This window comes from Halichoerus grypus, chromosome 6 (genome assembly GCF_964656455.1).
Source record: "Halichoerus grypus chromosome 6, mHalGry1.hap1.1, whole genome shotgun sequence".
Classification (NCBI taxonomy): domain Eukaryota; kingdom Metazoa; phylum Chordata; class Mammalia; order Carnivora; family Phocidae; genus Halichoerus; species Halichoerus grypus.
The window spans coordinates 5,192,647-5,208,749 of NC_135717.1; the positions used below are offsets into that span (position 1 = coordinate 5,192,647).

At 46.9% G+C, this 16,103-nt stretch overlaps 1 protein-coding gene across 2 annotated transcripts in view; it reads left to right on the forward strand.

Annotated features, from left to right (window-relative positions):
* The first annotated feature begins 14,130 nt into the window (after positions 1–14,130).
* The window catches only part of LMTK2 (lemur tyrosine kinase 2), an 81,621-nt gene continuing 79,648 nt past the window's right edge, over positions 14,131–16,103 (forward strand). Inside the window, exon 1 of one of the 2 annotated variants that reach the window (XM_036123571.2) lies at positions 14,131–14,414. In XM_036123571.2, coding sequence (XP_035979464.1) covers positions 14,327–14,414 — 88 coding nt within the window. In that variant the 5' untranslated portion in view covers positions 14,131–14,326. The remainder of the gene's footprint in view (positions 14,415–16,103) is intronic. The other variant, XM_036123572.2, reaches the window with a different exon arrangement.

A 16,103-nucleotide genomic window follows, 5' to 3' on the forward strand; every position in this document is an offset into this window, starting at 1 on the left:
ACTCTCCTTCAAAGTGGATATGCCTGGTATTCACTCTTGTTTCTAGCCTCTGGCTAGACGCCCGTGCATCTGAGCATCTGATTGGTGGAATATGGTCACGTGGCAGGGCCCCAGCTTCAAAGGAGGCTGGGAAAATGATCATCAGCCTCCCATAGCCATGCTGGGCATCTAGAAAGAATGATAAATGGCCACTACAACCATCTCTAGCATCTCCCACAGCTGTTGCAGTTGTTTAATGAACGGAGCCTCCGGTGTTTGTCCGTGTGAAGAAAATCTCTGATGGACACTGGCTTATCTCCAACAGCACCTTTTCATGCTTTATAATGCCTGTCACTGTGGGTGCAATGAGTCTGGATGTTGCCTCTTGAAATCCCCTGCTTGTCCTGAGGAGAAGCATATGCATACATAGTGAGCTTGTCATGGGGAGCAAGTAGTTCCTGACCCAGCAGAAAATTTCCCCTGCAACTCCTACCCCGGAGTTGTGGTTTCCTTTTTCTTTATCCCCCAACAGGACAAGGACCCAAGCTTCACGATCAGGACAGAGGAATTGTGTCTCTGCAAGATTTGGACTCAATGCAGATTCTTCACCCACAGAGAGAGAGCTTTGGGCTCCATGCTTCTCAAGACCCTTCCAGCTCAAACCCGTATTCTCAGGTTTGGTGCTGCTGCATTTTCTAGGCTTCCTGGGGTCCCTCCAGGAGGCCGGTGTTGCTGACACCAAGCATCAGGAGCCAGAGGACTTTTCCAATTGGCCTCATTTCTGTTTCTATTAAAATGTGTGCTTGCTTAGCAATTCCACTTCTGGATCTATACCCACAAGAATTGAAAGCAGGGACGTGAGCATATATCTGCACACCCAGGTTCCTAGTAGCATTATTCACAATAGCCGGAGGGTGGAAACCAAGCAGCCAAGTGTCCGTCAACAAATGAATGGATAAACAAGATATGGTCTATCCATACCATGGAATATTATTCAGCCTTAAAAAGGAAGGAAACTCGGACACATTATGCTAGATGAAAGAAGCCATTCACGAAAGGACAACTATTATATGATGCCACTCCTGTAAGGTACCTAGAGTAGTCAAATTCAGACAGAAAGGAAAATTGTGGTTGCCAAGGGCTGGGGGAGGGGAGATGAGGAGTTAGTCTTTAATGAGGATATAGTGTTTCAGTGTGGGAAGGTGAAAAGTTTCTGGAGATGGACGGTGGTGATGGTTACACAGCAATGTGGATGTACTTAACGCCACTGAGCTGTACACATAAAAATGGTTAAAGTGACACATTTTTATGTTATGTATATTTTACCATAATAATCATTTGAAAATGTCTGCTTGCTCAGAGCTCAGGGTCTTCAAGGATTCTCTTGGCTGGATCTGATTAGCAGGACTAAAGCCAAGTTACCTATGGTCCAAACATCCCATCAGCTCACTCGGTTTATTGATAATTGTAATCAATACAGAGAAAACAACCAGCCAGCCAGCCAGCCCTTCCCCATTCTTATATAAAGGAGCCGGCACACGCTGATGGCCTAGAGACCTGGACCCCCTGACTTGTGGGAAGGTGTAGACTCCACTTAGATATTCCAAAATTGAATAGGATGTCTTGTCCTCAAACAAGCCAGCTACGGGCTCCAGCTCCTTTCTGAGCACAGACACATACAGCCAGATTTGAATAAAGACACGACAAATCACATATCATCTCCATGCATCTATACCTTGCTCAGAAACAATGCAGAAGAGCACATGGAAAAGCTATCCACCGTCCCCAAACAGCAACAATCTTTCAAGTAAAATTTAAAGAAATACATGGAACATAGCCAACCGTCCCCACCAAAAATAAAACACTCAACTTCCTTCAGCCGATTCAATTATCTCTCTAAAAAAGGGCTTTTTTTAACACCTCCCAGCAGGCAGCAGATTCGGAATTGGTGGGGATAACAGTGCATAATCAAGCAACCAGAGCCCAAGGTGTAAAATAAAACACGGACTGGCTCGGCCAGGAGCAGCAGTGCCCTAGCACGGTGAATATAAATGTTTAGAAATGGATATTATCATTTTAGTGCCATCTGGAATATTTTCCGCGATGTAAAGCATATTAAAAAAAATTCTTCATGATGCTCTAATTGTGGCAACAATAATATGGGTGCTATGCTGGTGACACAGTCTCTGTCCTTGACACGACATTGCTCTGAGTTGTCTGCAAAATCTACCAGCTTAAAAACAAAAATAAACACACAAAGAAAAAAAATCTCCCCTTTCCCTATCAAATAATTCAGGCTCATTATAGAAAGGTGAGAAAATACAAAAAAGAAAAAAAGGAAGAAAGAAAGAGAAAGAAGAGAAGAAACATCCATAGTCCTACCATTCAGAGATAACCACGTTAGTATCCTAATGTTTTGGTGATTTCCTTCTACTCCTTTTGAATATGTATGAATACCAATTTGAATATGCATATGAATATGAGATCATGCTGTCTCCTTTTACGTAACATGGCAACGTGGCATTTTCCCTGGTTAACGTGGTCACTCCCAGGTCTGGTCACATTTGCATCATCCCCTTTCCTGCCTTTTAAGGCCTTTTGGCCTCTGTCTTCAGGCTGATTATCTCTCCTGCCTTGCGCTTCCCTTTCTCATCCAGCCTCGCTGCAGTAGAATCTCCCACTATTCAGGCCTCTCTGTTGGAGTTTCTACGCTCCAGGCCTGTGCCGGGCCATCAGGCTCTTCTGGCCACCCAGCAGCCAGCCCCGCTGGACCCTGGATCCCTGGCCAGACCTCTTTTGCCAGCCACAACTCTCTGCAGATAGCTGCCACTCACCACCAGCTTTCCCACCTAGCCTCCGTTTAAATGGCTCATGAGGCCCCATATCTTTTCCTGGAAATGCTTTTTTGAAGTATAAAGAAGTTTGCAATGGGTTTTCCCCGTAAGAATCATTAGCTTCCGTGGTTTATATTCCTTAGCCATCTCAATAAGAAGAAAGTCATAGACGGATGTCCTCAAAGGGATCTGGGGTGTGGTCAAGCAAGACCCCAGTAAACACGCCACAAATAGAGGAGGACCGAGTCCGTTCTTAGGGATGCCCAGAGATGAACCACACACCTGTGCCTGATGCCTCCCAGGGGCCAGAAAATCCCCATTCTCCAGCTGAAGAGCTGGTTGAGGTTTTTTTTGTCTGCTCAAGACCTAGCAGAGACCTGCCGCCGAGGTCCCCTCCGCCCCATCCTTCCTTGGGATCTCCACTAGCCCACTTGAGCTGGGTTGAGCGGTGCCTGTTCTCAGGCAGCAGGCCCTTCATGCGGAGAGGTGAGCGGGTGGGACAGGGCCAGTCTTCTCCAATAGGAAACAGGCATGAGGAAGGAGACTATGGCCATGGGCCCAAGTGAAATCCATGGTGACAAGTCAGCCTCCCTATGAGTCCTTTCATGCTGTTGCTGCTCAAATATTGTCCCACACCTTACCATCCTTGGGGAGAACAAAGATGCCCCCAATTCCCACATCTAGGAAATGGGCGCAGTTCCAACCCCAGAGGGGGAATAATGAGAAAACACTCTGTCCCTCGGGATGCAACACATGTCTGAGCATCCTGCACGGAGTCTGGAATTATGTGTGGCTTGTCCCTGAAAATGACACATGTGTCATCCTAAAAGAGCTGTGGGTCACGGTTGGAACCGGGTATGCAAGAACAGTGAAAAGGCCTATTTCTAATAAAACTCTGCAATTAAAAAAATAGCCACACCTCCCTCTGCTATTAAATAATAAATCCATTGAGCTTTAGAGAAGGAACCACACATTCTGGCTGAGCTTGTTGGCAGGTGGCAGAACCACCCTGACCGGCTTCAAGCACAAACAGGTGGGGCCAAGGGCGGGGCAGGAAGTCACCTGGGCCTCCCTGACTTGGGGCCCCAGCAACTGGGGTGGAGGGTGAGGGGGTGCCACTTGTGAGTCCAGCTTCCTGCTGGGCCCTGAGCCTGAAAAGGAGCCACGGGAAGAATCAGGCACCAACCACACACGGTGGCCTATGGTTTATTATCTAGGTGGTTTTGACCCTAGGTTCTGGGCAGCTGGGTTCTAGAGGACTCAGTTCCTTACGTGTTGTCTTTGGTGGGGGGGGGGGGCCCTGCTCCCATGCAGCATTTATTTCCCTGGCATTTGGGGGGCAGACAGAAAAAAAAAGCAAAATTCCTCCTTCTGGACACACTCCAGGCACCTCAGATGGGATAGGGTGGCATTGCGGGAGGAGCCTCCCCTAGGGTTCCCTCTGCCTCAGAGTTCCCAGGCCCTGCTTCCTGAACCTTCTTTGTGGCCCAGGGCCGAGGAAGGGCCAGAGGATGGTGTTGCACGGGCTGACTGGTCCAGGCAAGCCAACAGGCCTCTGCCTGGCCTGCCCAGCCACTCCGGACCCACGTGGGAGCTCTACCCTGCTGAAACTCCCCAGTGCCCGGGCTGGCCACCAGACACCTGCTGCCCGACCTGCCCCAGCTGGCCTGGCGGGAGCTGACGCAGGAAGCTACCCGTGTACGTCAGCCTCCATTTTATAGGCTTGGGGCAAGGGTCCCCTGACGGACAGGGAAACTGAGCCAGGCAGGGCTTCCCAAAGCAGTTTCGGCTCTCCTTGTCCGAGAACACCACCTCCCCAAGAGTATGGACCTCATTTTCTTGTTTATTCCTGTGCTTGGAACATGACCCAACACATCACAGTCACCTCTTATATTTGTCAAAATCATTGAGGAATTATCAGCAAGGAGCAGATGTGACCAGAACATGTGGCCTGCCCCAGAGAAGCTCGGGGTGCACACACACCAACCATTATGACACGGGTCAAGGTGCCCTGCCATAGCCGAGGGCTCTGGGAGGTGAGAGGAGAGGGCTGGGGAGGAATCAGGAGAGGGGGCTTGAGAATGGATGGAGGAGGTCGCATCAGGCAGCAAGAAGGAAGGGCCTTCTGGATAAAGGGAACAGATGTAAAGGTTCCAAGGTGAGAGGTTTGGTGTGAGGAGGGAGGCTGAGGGATGGCTCCTGGCCCAGGCCAGTGGGAGGCTTGGTGGACAAGGGCCCCACTGGGTACCTTTAAGGAGAAGAGTGACCCTTAGACATTTGTCTAGGAAGATGGCACTGGGCAAGGTGGAGGGTGGTGGGGGGAGTGGGGGGAGACTGGCAGTGACCCCAAGGGCAGCTGGAGAAGCCACGTGTTACAGCTCCGGAGAGCAGCCTGGGGACCCAGCTGGGCAGTGGTGGTCAGATGGGGGTAGAGTGGACGTGGGAGAGACATAGAGGGAGTCCACCGCAAACTCCGTGTCTGGTTGGGGGAGGGGAAGAAAGCGAGCCTGTGCCAGATTTCCCTGCAAAAGCTGCCAGCAGGAGCGGATGTGGCCACCGGGGCCCTGCCTCTGGCTGGCTCGCCCTGCAGACTGAGAGAGGGCATCTCGGACATGCTTGGGTCCCGGCATGCCATGCACGAACCCACAGCCACTCAGTGGCTGATGGAGATCCCACCAGTACCAGGTCTTCTCGCAGTGCGGACACAGCAGGGAACTCAACAGCCACGGTTCCCCTCCGGGGACTTCCATCCTGATGGGGGGTGACAGGTGATATACCGATAAGCATATACATGTGAAAGAGTCAGAGGGTGAACAGTGCTCTGAGGAGTAATGACCTTGAGTTGGGGGTCAGACAGTGACAGGGACGGGTGGCCAGGAGGCCCCTCTGAGGATATTTGGGAGCCAACAAGCAGAGATGTTGGGAAGGGGCATTCCAGCCTGACCCCGCCCTTTTCCTAAGGCAGTCCCACAATCCCCAGGGGCCCCACTGGACTCTTCCCTTTCCTCATCAAAACTTACCTGCCCTTCTACCAGTGAGTGTCCCCTCTGACGCACGGGAGATAAAACGTTAAAACCCACGCTCCTTCCTCCATCTGGAGCTCTATCTCCCTCGTCCTCTAATAAACTACCTTCTGTTCATCCTTGGGATTGCCAGTCAAGTATCACCTCCTCAGAGAAGCCTCCCTTGATTCCCAGGACTGGATCAGGCTGCCTTGCGTACCTATGCTTCACTACCTCTCCCTGGCCCCACACTGCACTGACCATGACTTGTGTGATCAGCTGTGCTATTTCTGTCCCCAGCAAAGCACAGGTGCCAAGGTGGAAGGCCAGCATTTGTCTCGTCCATCATGGTATCTCCAGTGCCCAGCACAGTGACTGACACAGAGGTGATGCTCCATGAGCACCTGAGGGCCTGGTTCGGGAGCAGCTTCCAAGGCATCAGCTGCATCCATAAGAAGGAGAGGCCAAGAGTCTTTGCAGAAGCTTTGAAGTAGCTGAGAGTTGGTTGCAAGGATCTTCTGATGCTCCTAGAGCCTGCACGGGACCAGGAAGTGACTGCAGAGCAGTGAACAGTCACAGAGGCGCTGGGTCTGGGCTCCGGACTTGGACTCGGGACATAGGCAGCCACCAAGGGGACTGTGCAGTGGGAGGTCACCAGGCCCGGCCTGGAAGCTGCCAGCACCAGCAAGGACCTGGAAGGACACTCAGGCTGTGACTGCTGGGGACCCAGAGGCCATGTCTGGCCCCTGGTCTTCATTGTGGGAGGTGACCTTCCTCCCACCAAGATTCATATTATGGCACTTTCTTATTCCTCAACATGGGAAGAAGAGATTCAGCTGCTGGGCATGCTAAAGAGAGAAAAATGCAAATGCTCATCCCAGGAGGAGATACTGTCTTTCTCATTGGACAGATTTGTTTTTTTTTAAGCAACTGCACCTCCGACTCTTTCCCCACCCCCGTTTCTTTCCCCACCAGGGTCTCTCACCCAGGAGGCACACCTGGGTAATTTGGCCCACACCTGGTATTCCGAAAAGGCCTCCAATGTAGGCTCTTGACATTATTTGGTTTTGATTTTGAGGCTTAGCTAGGACTCTGGAGCCAGGCTGCCTGGGTTAGGATCCTGCCTCTGCTACATGGCCTTGGCCAAAGTACTTGACTTCTCTTGTTTTTCAGGTTCCTCATCTGTAAAATGGGAATAATAGTTTACTCCAGCCACAGAAAGCCACAGATTGTATGATTCTTTTTAAAGGAAATGTCCAGGGGCACCTGGGTGGCTCAGTCTGTTAAGTGTCTGACTCTGGATTTCAGCTCAGGTTGTGATCTCAGGGTCATGATATTAAGCCCCATGTTGGGCTCCACACTTAGCGTGGAGTCTGCTTGGGATTCTCCCTCCCTCTGCCCCCCCCCCAAAATAAAGAAAAATAAAATAAAATAAGATAAATAAAATAAAATAAAATAAAATAAAATAAAATAAAATAAAATAAAAAAGGAAGTGTCCAGATTAGGCAAATCCATAGAGACAAAAAGGAGATTAGTGGTTGCCAGGGGCTGGAGGAGGGGAAAGATGGGGAGTGACTGCTAATGCGTACAGAGTTTCTTTGAGGGATGCTGAAAATATTCTAAAATTTGATAAAGTTAAAGCCTTATTACTTATAAAGTGCTTAGAGCAGTTCCTGACACATAAAAAGTGATCTGTAACTCGTTGTTAAATAAAACTCACCTCCAAATAAAGACATATACACTGATGAGCTTGGCAAAAATATTCATAATATGATTTTAAAGTGATATCCCATTCCTGAAGCTCACGGTCTACTGTGTACTTTTTATAAATCCTGTAATTATCTTGCAGATAGCATTGTCATATTACATTATGCATTATGTATATTAGAAGGGTTAATTTGTTAGATGTAAACTTTAGCATATATTTGAGCATTTCCTCAGTATTTCTTTTTTTTTTTTAAAGATTTTATTTATTTATTTGACAGAGAGAGAGAGAGAGACAGCGAGAGAGGGAACACAAGCAGGGGGAGTGGGAGAGGGAGAAGCAGGCTTCCCACAGAGCAGGGAGCCTGATGCAGGGCTCGATCCTGGGACTCCAGGATCATGACCTGAGCCGAAGGCAGACGCTCAACCGACTGAGCCACCCAGGCGCCCCTCCCTCAGCATTTCTTACATTGACTGATTGATTGATTGATTTTTACAATATTGGGTGCACCTCCCTAAAATGCGAGGTGGCTCAGGGCTCTGAAAGGCAAACATAACTGATGAGCGGTCCTTGACTCAGACAGCTTTAGTCAGAGGATCTAGAAGGCAATGAAAGGTGAGGACTTCACACAAAGGCATTCACAAGGACAGTCAGAGATGAGGTATGTGGCCTTTGTTGATCACAGAGAACTAGGGAGAGCCCAACCCACAATCTGCATGGTCTCCTTATTTGCCTAAGGCTGGATTAAAGTAATGCAATCACAAGAGGGATTCAAGCCAACGAGGGGCAATGGTAAAGACCCTATAGAGGGTACCCAATGGCAAGACCACTAGTGTGTAATAAGTGGCTCTCCAGGAGGGAAACAGCCCTAATTAGTATCATTTGCCAGTTTTCATAGTGTAAATACTTACCCCATGGCTTATTTCAAGCTACAGACATGATATCCCTGAAGTTGGAGTTGGGAAGAGGTGTGCAGTAGTATATTACCATAAAGTATTTTCACTATACAACTACGATATATGTAAATAAGCTCAAAGCATAGATAACAGTAAAATGTAGTAAAATAATGAGAATTAATAGCGGTCACCACCACGCCTTGGCCCTAGGCAATCACTAACCTACTTTCTGTCCCTATGAACTTGTTTATTCTGGATATTTCATAAGAATGGAGTTATATAATATATGACCTTTTATGACTGGCTTCTTTCACTTAGCATTATGTTTTCAAAGTTCATCCATGTTGTAGCCTCCTTTATTTATTTACTTTTTTAAAGTAGGCTCCCCACCCAGCATGGAGGCCAATATGGGGCTTGAACTCACGGCCCTGAGATCAAGACCTGAGCTGAGATCAAGAGTTGGATGCTTAACTGACTGAGCCACCCAGGTGCCCCAGTACTTTAGTCCTTTATTGCTGAATAATATTCCATTACGAGGACATACCATATTCTGTTGGTCCATTCATGAGTTGATGGGCATTAGGGTTGTTTCCACTTTTTGGCTATTGTGAATAGTGCTGCTGTGAACATTGATGAACAAGGTTTTTGTGAACATATGTCCTCAATTATATTAGATCTGTATCTAGGAGCATAACTATTGGATCATATGATATCTCTACGTTTAACATTTTGAGGAACTGTCAGACTATTTTCCAAAGTGGCTGCACTATTTTATATTCCCATCAGCAATGTAGGGGGTTCCAATTTCTGTACCTTCTCACCAACACCTATGATTATATGTCTTTCTGACTGGAGCCACCTAATGTGTGAAGTGGTGTTCATTTGCATTTCCCTGATGCCAAATGATTTTGAGCATCTTTTTGTTTCTTTATTGTACATCTTGTACATCTTGGGAGCAATGTCTATTTATATCCTTTGCCTACTTTTAATTGGATTACTCCTCTTCTTATCATTGAATTGTAAGCGTTCTTTATATTTATCAAAAACAAGTACCTTATCAGATACATGCTTCACAAATACTTTCTCCTGTGAATTATCTTTTCACTTTCTTGATGGTGTTCTTTGAAGCACAGAAGTTTTTAATTTTGATGAAGTGCAATTTATCATTTTGTTGTTGTTGTTACTTGTGCTAGTGGTGTTCATAGCTACGAAACCATCGCCAAGAACATGAAGATTTATATCTATGTTTTCTTCTGAGAGTTTTATAGTTTTAGTTCTTCTATGTAGGTCTTTGATCCATTTTGAGTTAATTTTTGTATATGGCATAAGGAAGAGGTTTGTTTTCATGCTTTTCATATGTATTGCTTCAGCACCATTTGTTGAGAAATGAATGAATTGTATTGGCACCCTTCTTGAATATCAATTGACAACAAATATTTAGGTTTATTTATATACTCTCAGTTATATTATTTCCTCTGTATGTCTATTCTTATGCCAATATCACATTATTTTGATTACTCTAGCTTTGTAATAAGGAAGGGTGAGTCCTCCAACTTTATTCTTTTTTTCAAGATTGTTTTAACTATTCTGGGTCCCTTTAATTTCAATATGAGTATTAGGATCAGCTTCTCAGTTTCGGCAAAGAAGCCAGCTGGCATTTGATGGGGATTGCATTGAATCTGTAGCTCAATTGGGGAGTATTGCCTTCTTAATAATATTAAATCTTCTGATCCATGAACATGGGACGTCTTCCATTTAGTCAGGTCTTCTTTAATGTCTTTCAATCAACCTTTAATTATTTAGACATGGTTTCCTTTAGGTCCTTGAATATATTTGTAATAGCTGATTTATTTATTTTTCAATTAATTTTAATAGGTTTTTTATTTATTTAAAAGTTTTCTCTATTAAGTCCACCTTCTCAGCTTCCTCATGGAAAGTTTTTCCTTACTGCTCTTTTATCCTGTGTATGGTGCATACTTTCCTGTTTTTGTGTCTTGCAAATTTTTTTTAACTGGACATTTAAAATCACATAATATGGCAACTCTGGAACCCAGTTTTCCCTAGTATCTCCCTTCCCCAGAGTTGGTTTTGTGGTTGCTGTTTGTTGTTGTTGCAACAACTGCGCTGTCACCATTTCTTTGTTTAGCGACTTTCCTGGACTAATTCTGCAAAGTCTATATTTTTTATTATGTGTGGCCACTGATGTCTCTGTTTAGCTAGCTTAATGTTTAGTTAATGATTGTACGAAGGTTTTCTTAAATGCCTTGGATCACTGTATCTCCTCAATTTTGCTAAGGGTCTCTGTATGTGTGTTAAGGCATGCCTTCAATGCTCTGCAGCTTAAAATTTTTCCCTAGCCTTCACATCTTGCTTGCACAGAGCCTCAAGATCAGCCAGGGGTGGATGATTTAGACCTTCTCATGTCTTTCCTGGGCATGTGCACAGCCTTGCATATGCACATAGCTTTCTAGATTTCCAGGAATATGTTGGAGCTTCTCAAAGCCCCCATTGATACTTCATTCCCTAATTTTTTTTTGTTTTGTTTTTTAAGATTTTCTTTTATTTATTTGTCAGAGAGAGAGAGAGCGAGCACTAGCTGGGGGAGCAGCAGGCAGAGGGAGAAGCAGGCTCCCCGCTGAGCAAGGAGCCCGACGCGGGATTCGATCCCAGGACCCCAGGATCATGACCTAAGTTGAAGGCAGATGCTTAACTGACTGAACCACCCAGGCGTCCCCCTAAATTTTCTTTTAAGTTTTTGATCAGCCAACAGGTATCACTGGCTCAGGAAGCTGCAATGTTAAACAATTACCGCTGATTATTTTCAACAAACTGGGGAAAGAGATGTTTGCACTAAGGGAGTTCTGAGTTATATCAAATAAAGACAAGTCCTGAGAATGGTGCCTTTCTAGGGAGCTGCCTGATGGGTCAAACACTGTCAGTTCTCTGGGGATGCAGCTTTTAGGGAAGCTTCAAACCTGTTCTCTTCTGCAGCTGTTAGGCTGCTCATTTTCACAGTTACTGTGGTTTTGAGGTTATTGTTTTTTTAAGGCTACCATGGAGGTGGCGGGAGAAGAATGAGAATACTGCAAGTGAAAATGCCATAAAACTCAAAGTTTTTACTGACATTCAGCCATTTTTCTTTAATAAATCCTCCTTGTGTTGTTGCAAACCTTTGGCTAATTTCTAGTTTTGAAGAAGTTGATTTTGACAATTTTTGCCAGTGTTCTCATTACTTTTCATTTTGGAAGTGCTTGTCCTTTTTACCTTTGTTTTTTGTTGTTGTTGTTTTGCTTTTTTTAAAAAAAGATTTATTTATTTTAGACAGGGTGAGGGGTAGAGGGAGAAGAGAGAATCCTCAAGCAGACTCCCTGCTGAGCATGGAGCCTGACTTGGGGCTCAATCCCAGGACCCTAAGATCATGACCTGAGCTGAAATCAAGAGTCCACCACTTAAACGACTGAGCCACCCAGGTGCCCTACTGTCTTTGTTTTTAATATAATTTATTTAATTGTAAGTGTATATAATTTAATTTTTAACAATGACTGTATCTAACAAGTGGCATGCAAAATTCCTGGAGATTTAACAATTGGCTCTCATGAGCTGATACCAGCTGGTTCCAGTATACCACTGACAGAACTCTCATGTATGCACCCAGCTCAGCCCTGCAAACATTTACAGTATCTGCTGGATGCCAGACCCCTAGAGATGCATGCTCATCTAGTACTAAACCGACTCCATATCCCTCAGCATCTAGCCCTCAGTGCAAACTTGCTGGCAGGACAAGAATGCCAGTAGGGTTGTCCAAGTGATGGCCTGGCAGGGAAGAAAATTGGAAAAGGCTGCGCACAGGTAAGAACAGCTATAGGAACACACTGCAAGATACTGCTTCTCAGCTTAGGGATCTAATTCCAAATTGTGCCAAAGGCTATTTTCTGATTCCTAGGTGAAACTAAACAAAGCAAACAGGTTTTCAATTGTTTTATACATTCTCTAACTGGAAATCTTCAAGAGAAGCACTGGCAAAGTTTCGAGTGGTGAGGTGGATGGTAGGGTAAATGTTTCCATTAGACGCCCTCTGAGGAATGTGTACCTTAACTCCTGCTCTGTGAAGTGAGAAAAAAAAAGTATTTTTTAAACTTTGAGCTTTGCTCAAATAATAATGAAACCTGCTTTGGGATTGTGGTCTGACATGGTGCTGTTGGGGTGCACTTTAATTATAATTAACAAGCACAAGGATTATGAGGCAGGGCCTTGCTTGGGCTAGCATTGCTACAAATAAACACTGTGACTCCTCCCGACACCCAGCATGAGCATTCCCTGGCTTCAAGTCCGGAGCTTCCTCATAGAAGTAGAAGCACAACAGGGTGACTGCATCTCTTTTCCAGACCTTTGCCTACCTCCCCTTTCCCAAACAGAGATCAGCAGGCAGGCAGGGACGCTTTAACACAGTATTTCACATTCCAGCTATTTGTTTACTTAGGTGTTTATTGGCTTGCCTTAATCATTCAACAAATATTCCCCGGGGCGTCGTCTGCGTGTCCAGTGCTGATTTAGCACTGCAGAGAGCTGACATTTAAGATGGACATTTGAGGAGTTTGGAGAACTGGGCTCCCCTGCCTGCAGTTTATAGAGCTCCATCTGATAAGATTCAAATCAGTTCCTCTCATGCACAAACCGGTACAAGTACACTCTCCACAAAAGCCCAGCATTTCCCCAACCTCCAGGCCTCTAACTATTTCGTTGCTTCTGCCTGGAAGGTGCTTTCTCTACATTTTCTGCAGGACTATGGTCTCTCCTCACCTGTTGGCTGGACCTTGTCTCTTGCTGGGGAGAGGTTGGCAGCTGGGCGTGCCCAGCACCAGGACAGGGCACTATTCCTTCCGGAAATAACTCCTCGGAGCCAGGCCCTGTGCCAGCCCCTGGGGGACTCCCACTGACGTGGGCACAGTTCCTGTCCTCAGGGAGCTTACAGTCACAGGAACAATGTACGGCAGCTGGGATAGCACTCTGTCTGGGGACAGGGCGAGGCACTAAGAGATGCCAGTCATTTCTCCTGGGGCTGGGCGGGGCCTTCTTAGATGACGTCATCCTTTAGGTGACTCTTGACAGTGAAAAGAGAGTGTGCCAGGTGGCCGAGAGGACAGGAAGGGCACTCTTGGCAAAGGGAACATCTTGAGCTCAGGAGCTGAGTCAGTGGGTGTGAGGGGAGAGCCATTCTATTCTTGCTGCACTGAAATGGAAGCCCAAGTATCCTTGATGGCGGATAGATGTGTAGGTCAACCTAAGGAGAGGGGCCTAAAACGGCTATGACAAGTAAAAAAGGCAGAAGACAAAACAGGCCTACTTTTGCTCATTTTAAAATATTGAAAAAAGATTCATATGGATTCTGAATGCTTTTCATTGTCTCCTTTATACTTCCCTGTATTTTAAAAATTAAAATTGTCGGCATTACCCGCTGCCCACGCACTCCTCCGTCTGCAGGGGGCGCACCGGCGGCCACCCTCCCTCTTTCAGGATGGTGGGCGGGGCCGCTCCAGCCGGTTTGGAACTGACGATTGGCTGGCTGGGCTGTTCGTCACGGCGTCCCGCCCCCCGCCCTACGTCACATGACGCAGCCCATCATGGCGGCGGGAGCGCGGCTGCCCTGGCCCGCGGCTCCGCAGGGCTGCTGCCGTTGCTGCTTTTGAGAGGGGGCGGCGGCGGCGGCGGCACGGGCGGGCGGGCGGGAAGGATGGTGTTTCTGTGGCCCGGGCGGCGGGTGCGGACCAGGAGCCAGGCTGAGGTTTGGCCGAAGCGACGTGTGCTCAGGAGCAGCCGGCGCGGGTGCCGCTGAGGCAGGCAGGACCGACTGACGGACGGACCGACGGAAGGCGACCCGAGAGCCGGCCCCGGGGCCGCGCCGTGGGCGAGATGCCGGGGCCGCCGGCGTTGCTGCTGCCGCTGTTGCTCCTGGTCGCCGGCAGTGCCGGGGCCGCGCCACTTCCGCAAACAGGTGCAGGTGAGCGGGCCAGCTGCGGGGACGGGGCTGCGGGAACCCAGGCTGCGGGGCCACTGCGACGCGGGTGGCCGGGGAGGAAGCTCCGGGCCCGGTCCGGCGTCGGCGCCGAGGAATCGGAGGGCCTGCCGGGGCGGGAGGCCCGGGGAAGCGAGCGATTAGGGAGGTTTCTGCCGCAGGGGCGTGGGGTGGGGGAGCGGGCAGCCTCTCCAGGGCCGAAGCGGGGGCGAGGCGATGCGGTTGGGCCCCGGGAGGGCGGCGAGCGGGGTGGCAGGGATCGACCTCTCCCGGGGTAGGCTGCGGTACCAGCTCTGAACCTGTTGCCCGAAGGTCCTCAGCCTACATCCCTTTCTGGCAGTTCTGCTTCCCTTTCAGATGTCACCTGCCTCCTGTGCGTTTCTCACATCTTATAATAAGAACCGTTTCTTAGCTCTAATCCTACTTAAATGCAAATGACTTGGTGAGATGTGTTGCGAGTTTCCTTCGCTCCCTGCAACTTGTTCTGAAGTTGTAAATTGATTTTGGACTCTGTGCTTTTTATTCGGATTGAATCTCTGGGAATGAGAAGGAGACAACTCTAAATATTTCTATTTTAGGAAGCAGTGATTAGAGTAGCAGCCTTTGAATAACTATTGACAGAATGGCCCAAGGGTGATTGAAGTTTCTATTTTAGCTACGTCAGGGTGTGATTTTCTTTTTTTCTCCCCATTTTCTAGACATCGTTTTCAGTTGTGGTTTATTCTCCCAGATAAAACTTTACCCCAGGAAAGCATCCCAAGTTGGGTTATTTTCTTTTTTTTAAAGGAAAAAAAAAATCTGGGTTAAGATCTAGTGCTTGTCTTTAATAAGGAGAGACTGAAATTTCCTAGATTCGTGAAATTTTAATATTGGAAGAGACCTCAAAGAAAATTGAGTCTGATACCTTTGTTTTGCAGTTGAAGATGCTGAGGCCCTGGGGGTCAAATGACCTACCCAAGGTGACACAGCTAAATTGTAGGCGGAGCTACATCAAATACCCAGGTCTTGAATTCCCCTAGTTGTGTGATTTTTCCACTTCCCCACTTAAAGCCTTGTAAGTGTTTAGGCATACTCCTGAGGTTAAGAGTTATTTTTAAATGATGTTCACTGAGTACACAATGTGGAGGTTACCTTCCCCAGTAAATGAAAGTTATGTATAATTGTTTCCAGAGCTACGCCAGGTTATGTCATTGAGTGCCCTTTGAGTATTAACTGTTAACCATTGTACCGTGTAACGTGTGGCTGAATTTTTGCCACTGCCTTTTATCAAATATTTGTTAGGTGATTTCTGTTTTCTGATCTGATAGATAAGAAAAATGAATGTTATGAGAAGTATATGCTCCCCAGATAAGAGTCACAGAAAGTACCTGGGAAGTTATAAAAGACTGTATGGAAAGATGTTGATGTTAATATTGAAAGAAACTGATGGTGAAATTCAAAATTAGCACTAGAGTAGGATAGTGGACAGAGAGTATTCAGTGAGAGGGATTCAAGAAGTTTCCAGATGACTTTGCACTTAAATTTTTATATTTTTTGAAAAACAGGTTCTGTGTGAGAACCCATGGAAATGTGTCTGCCTATAAACCTCTTAACATGATTTTTATTCCATTCTTCCACTATTTTATGGAGGTGTGAATCATAAAATCTGAGGTTTTTTGGGAGCGTTGTAAAACA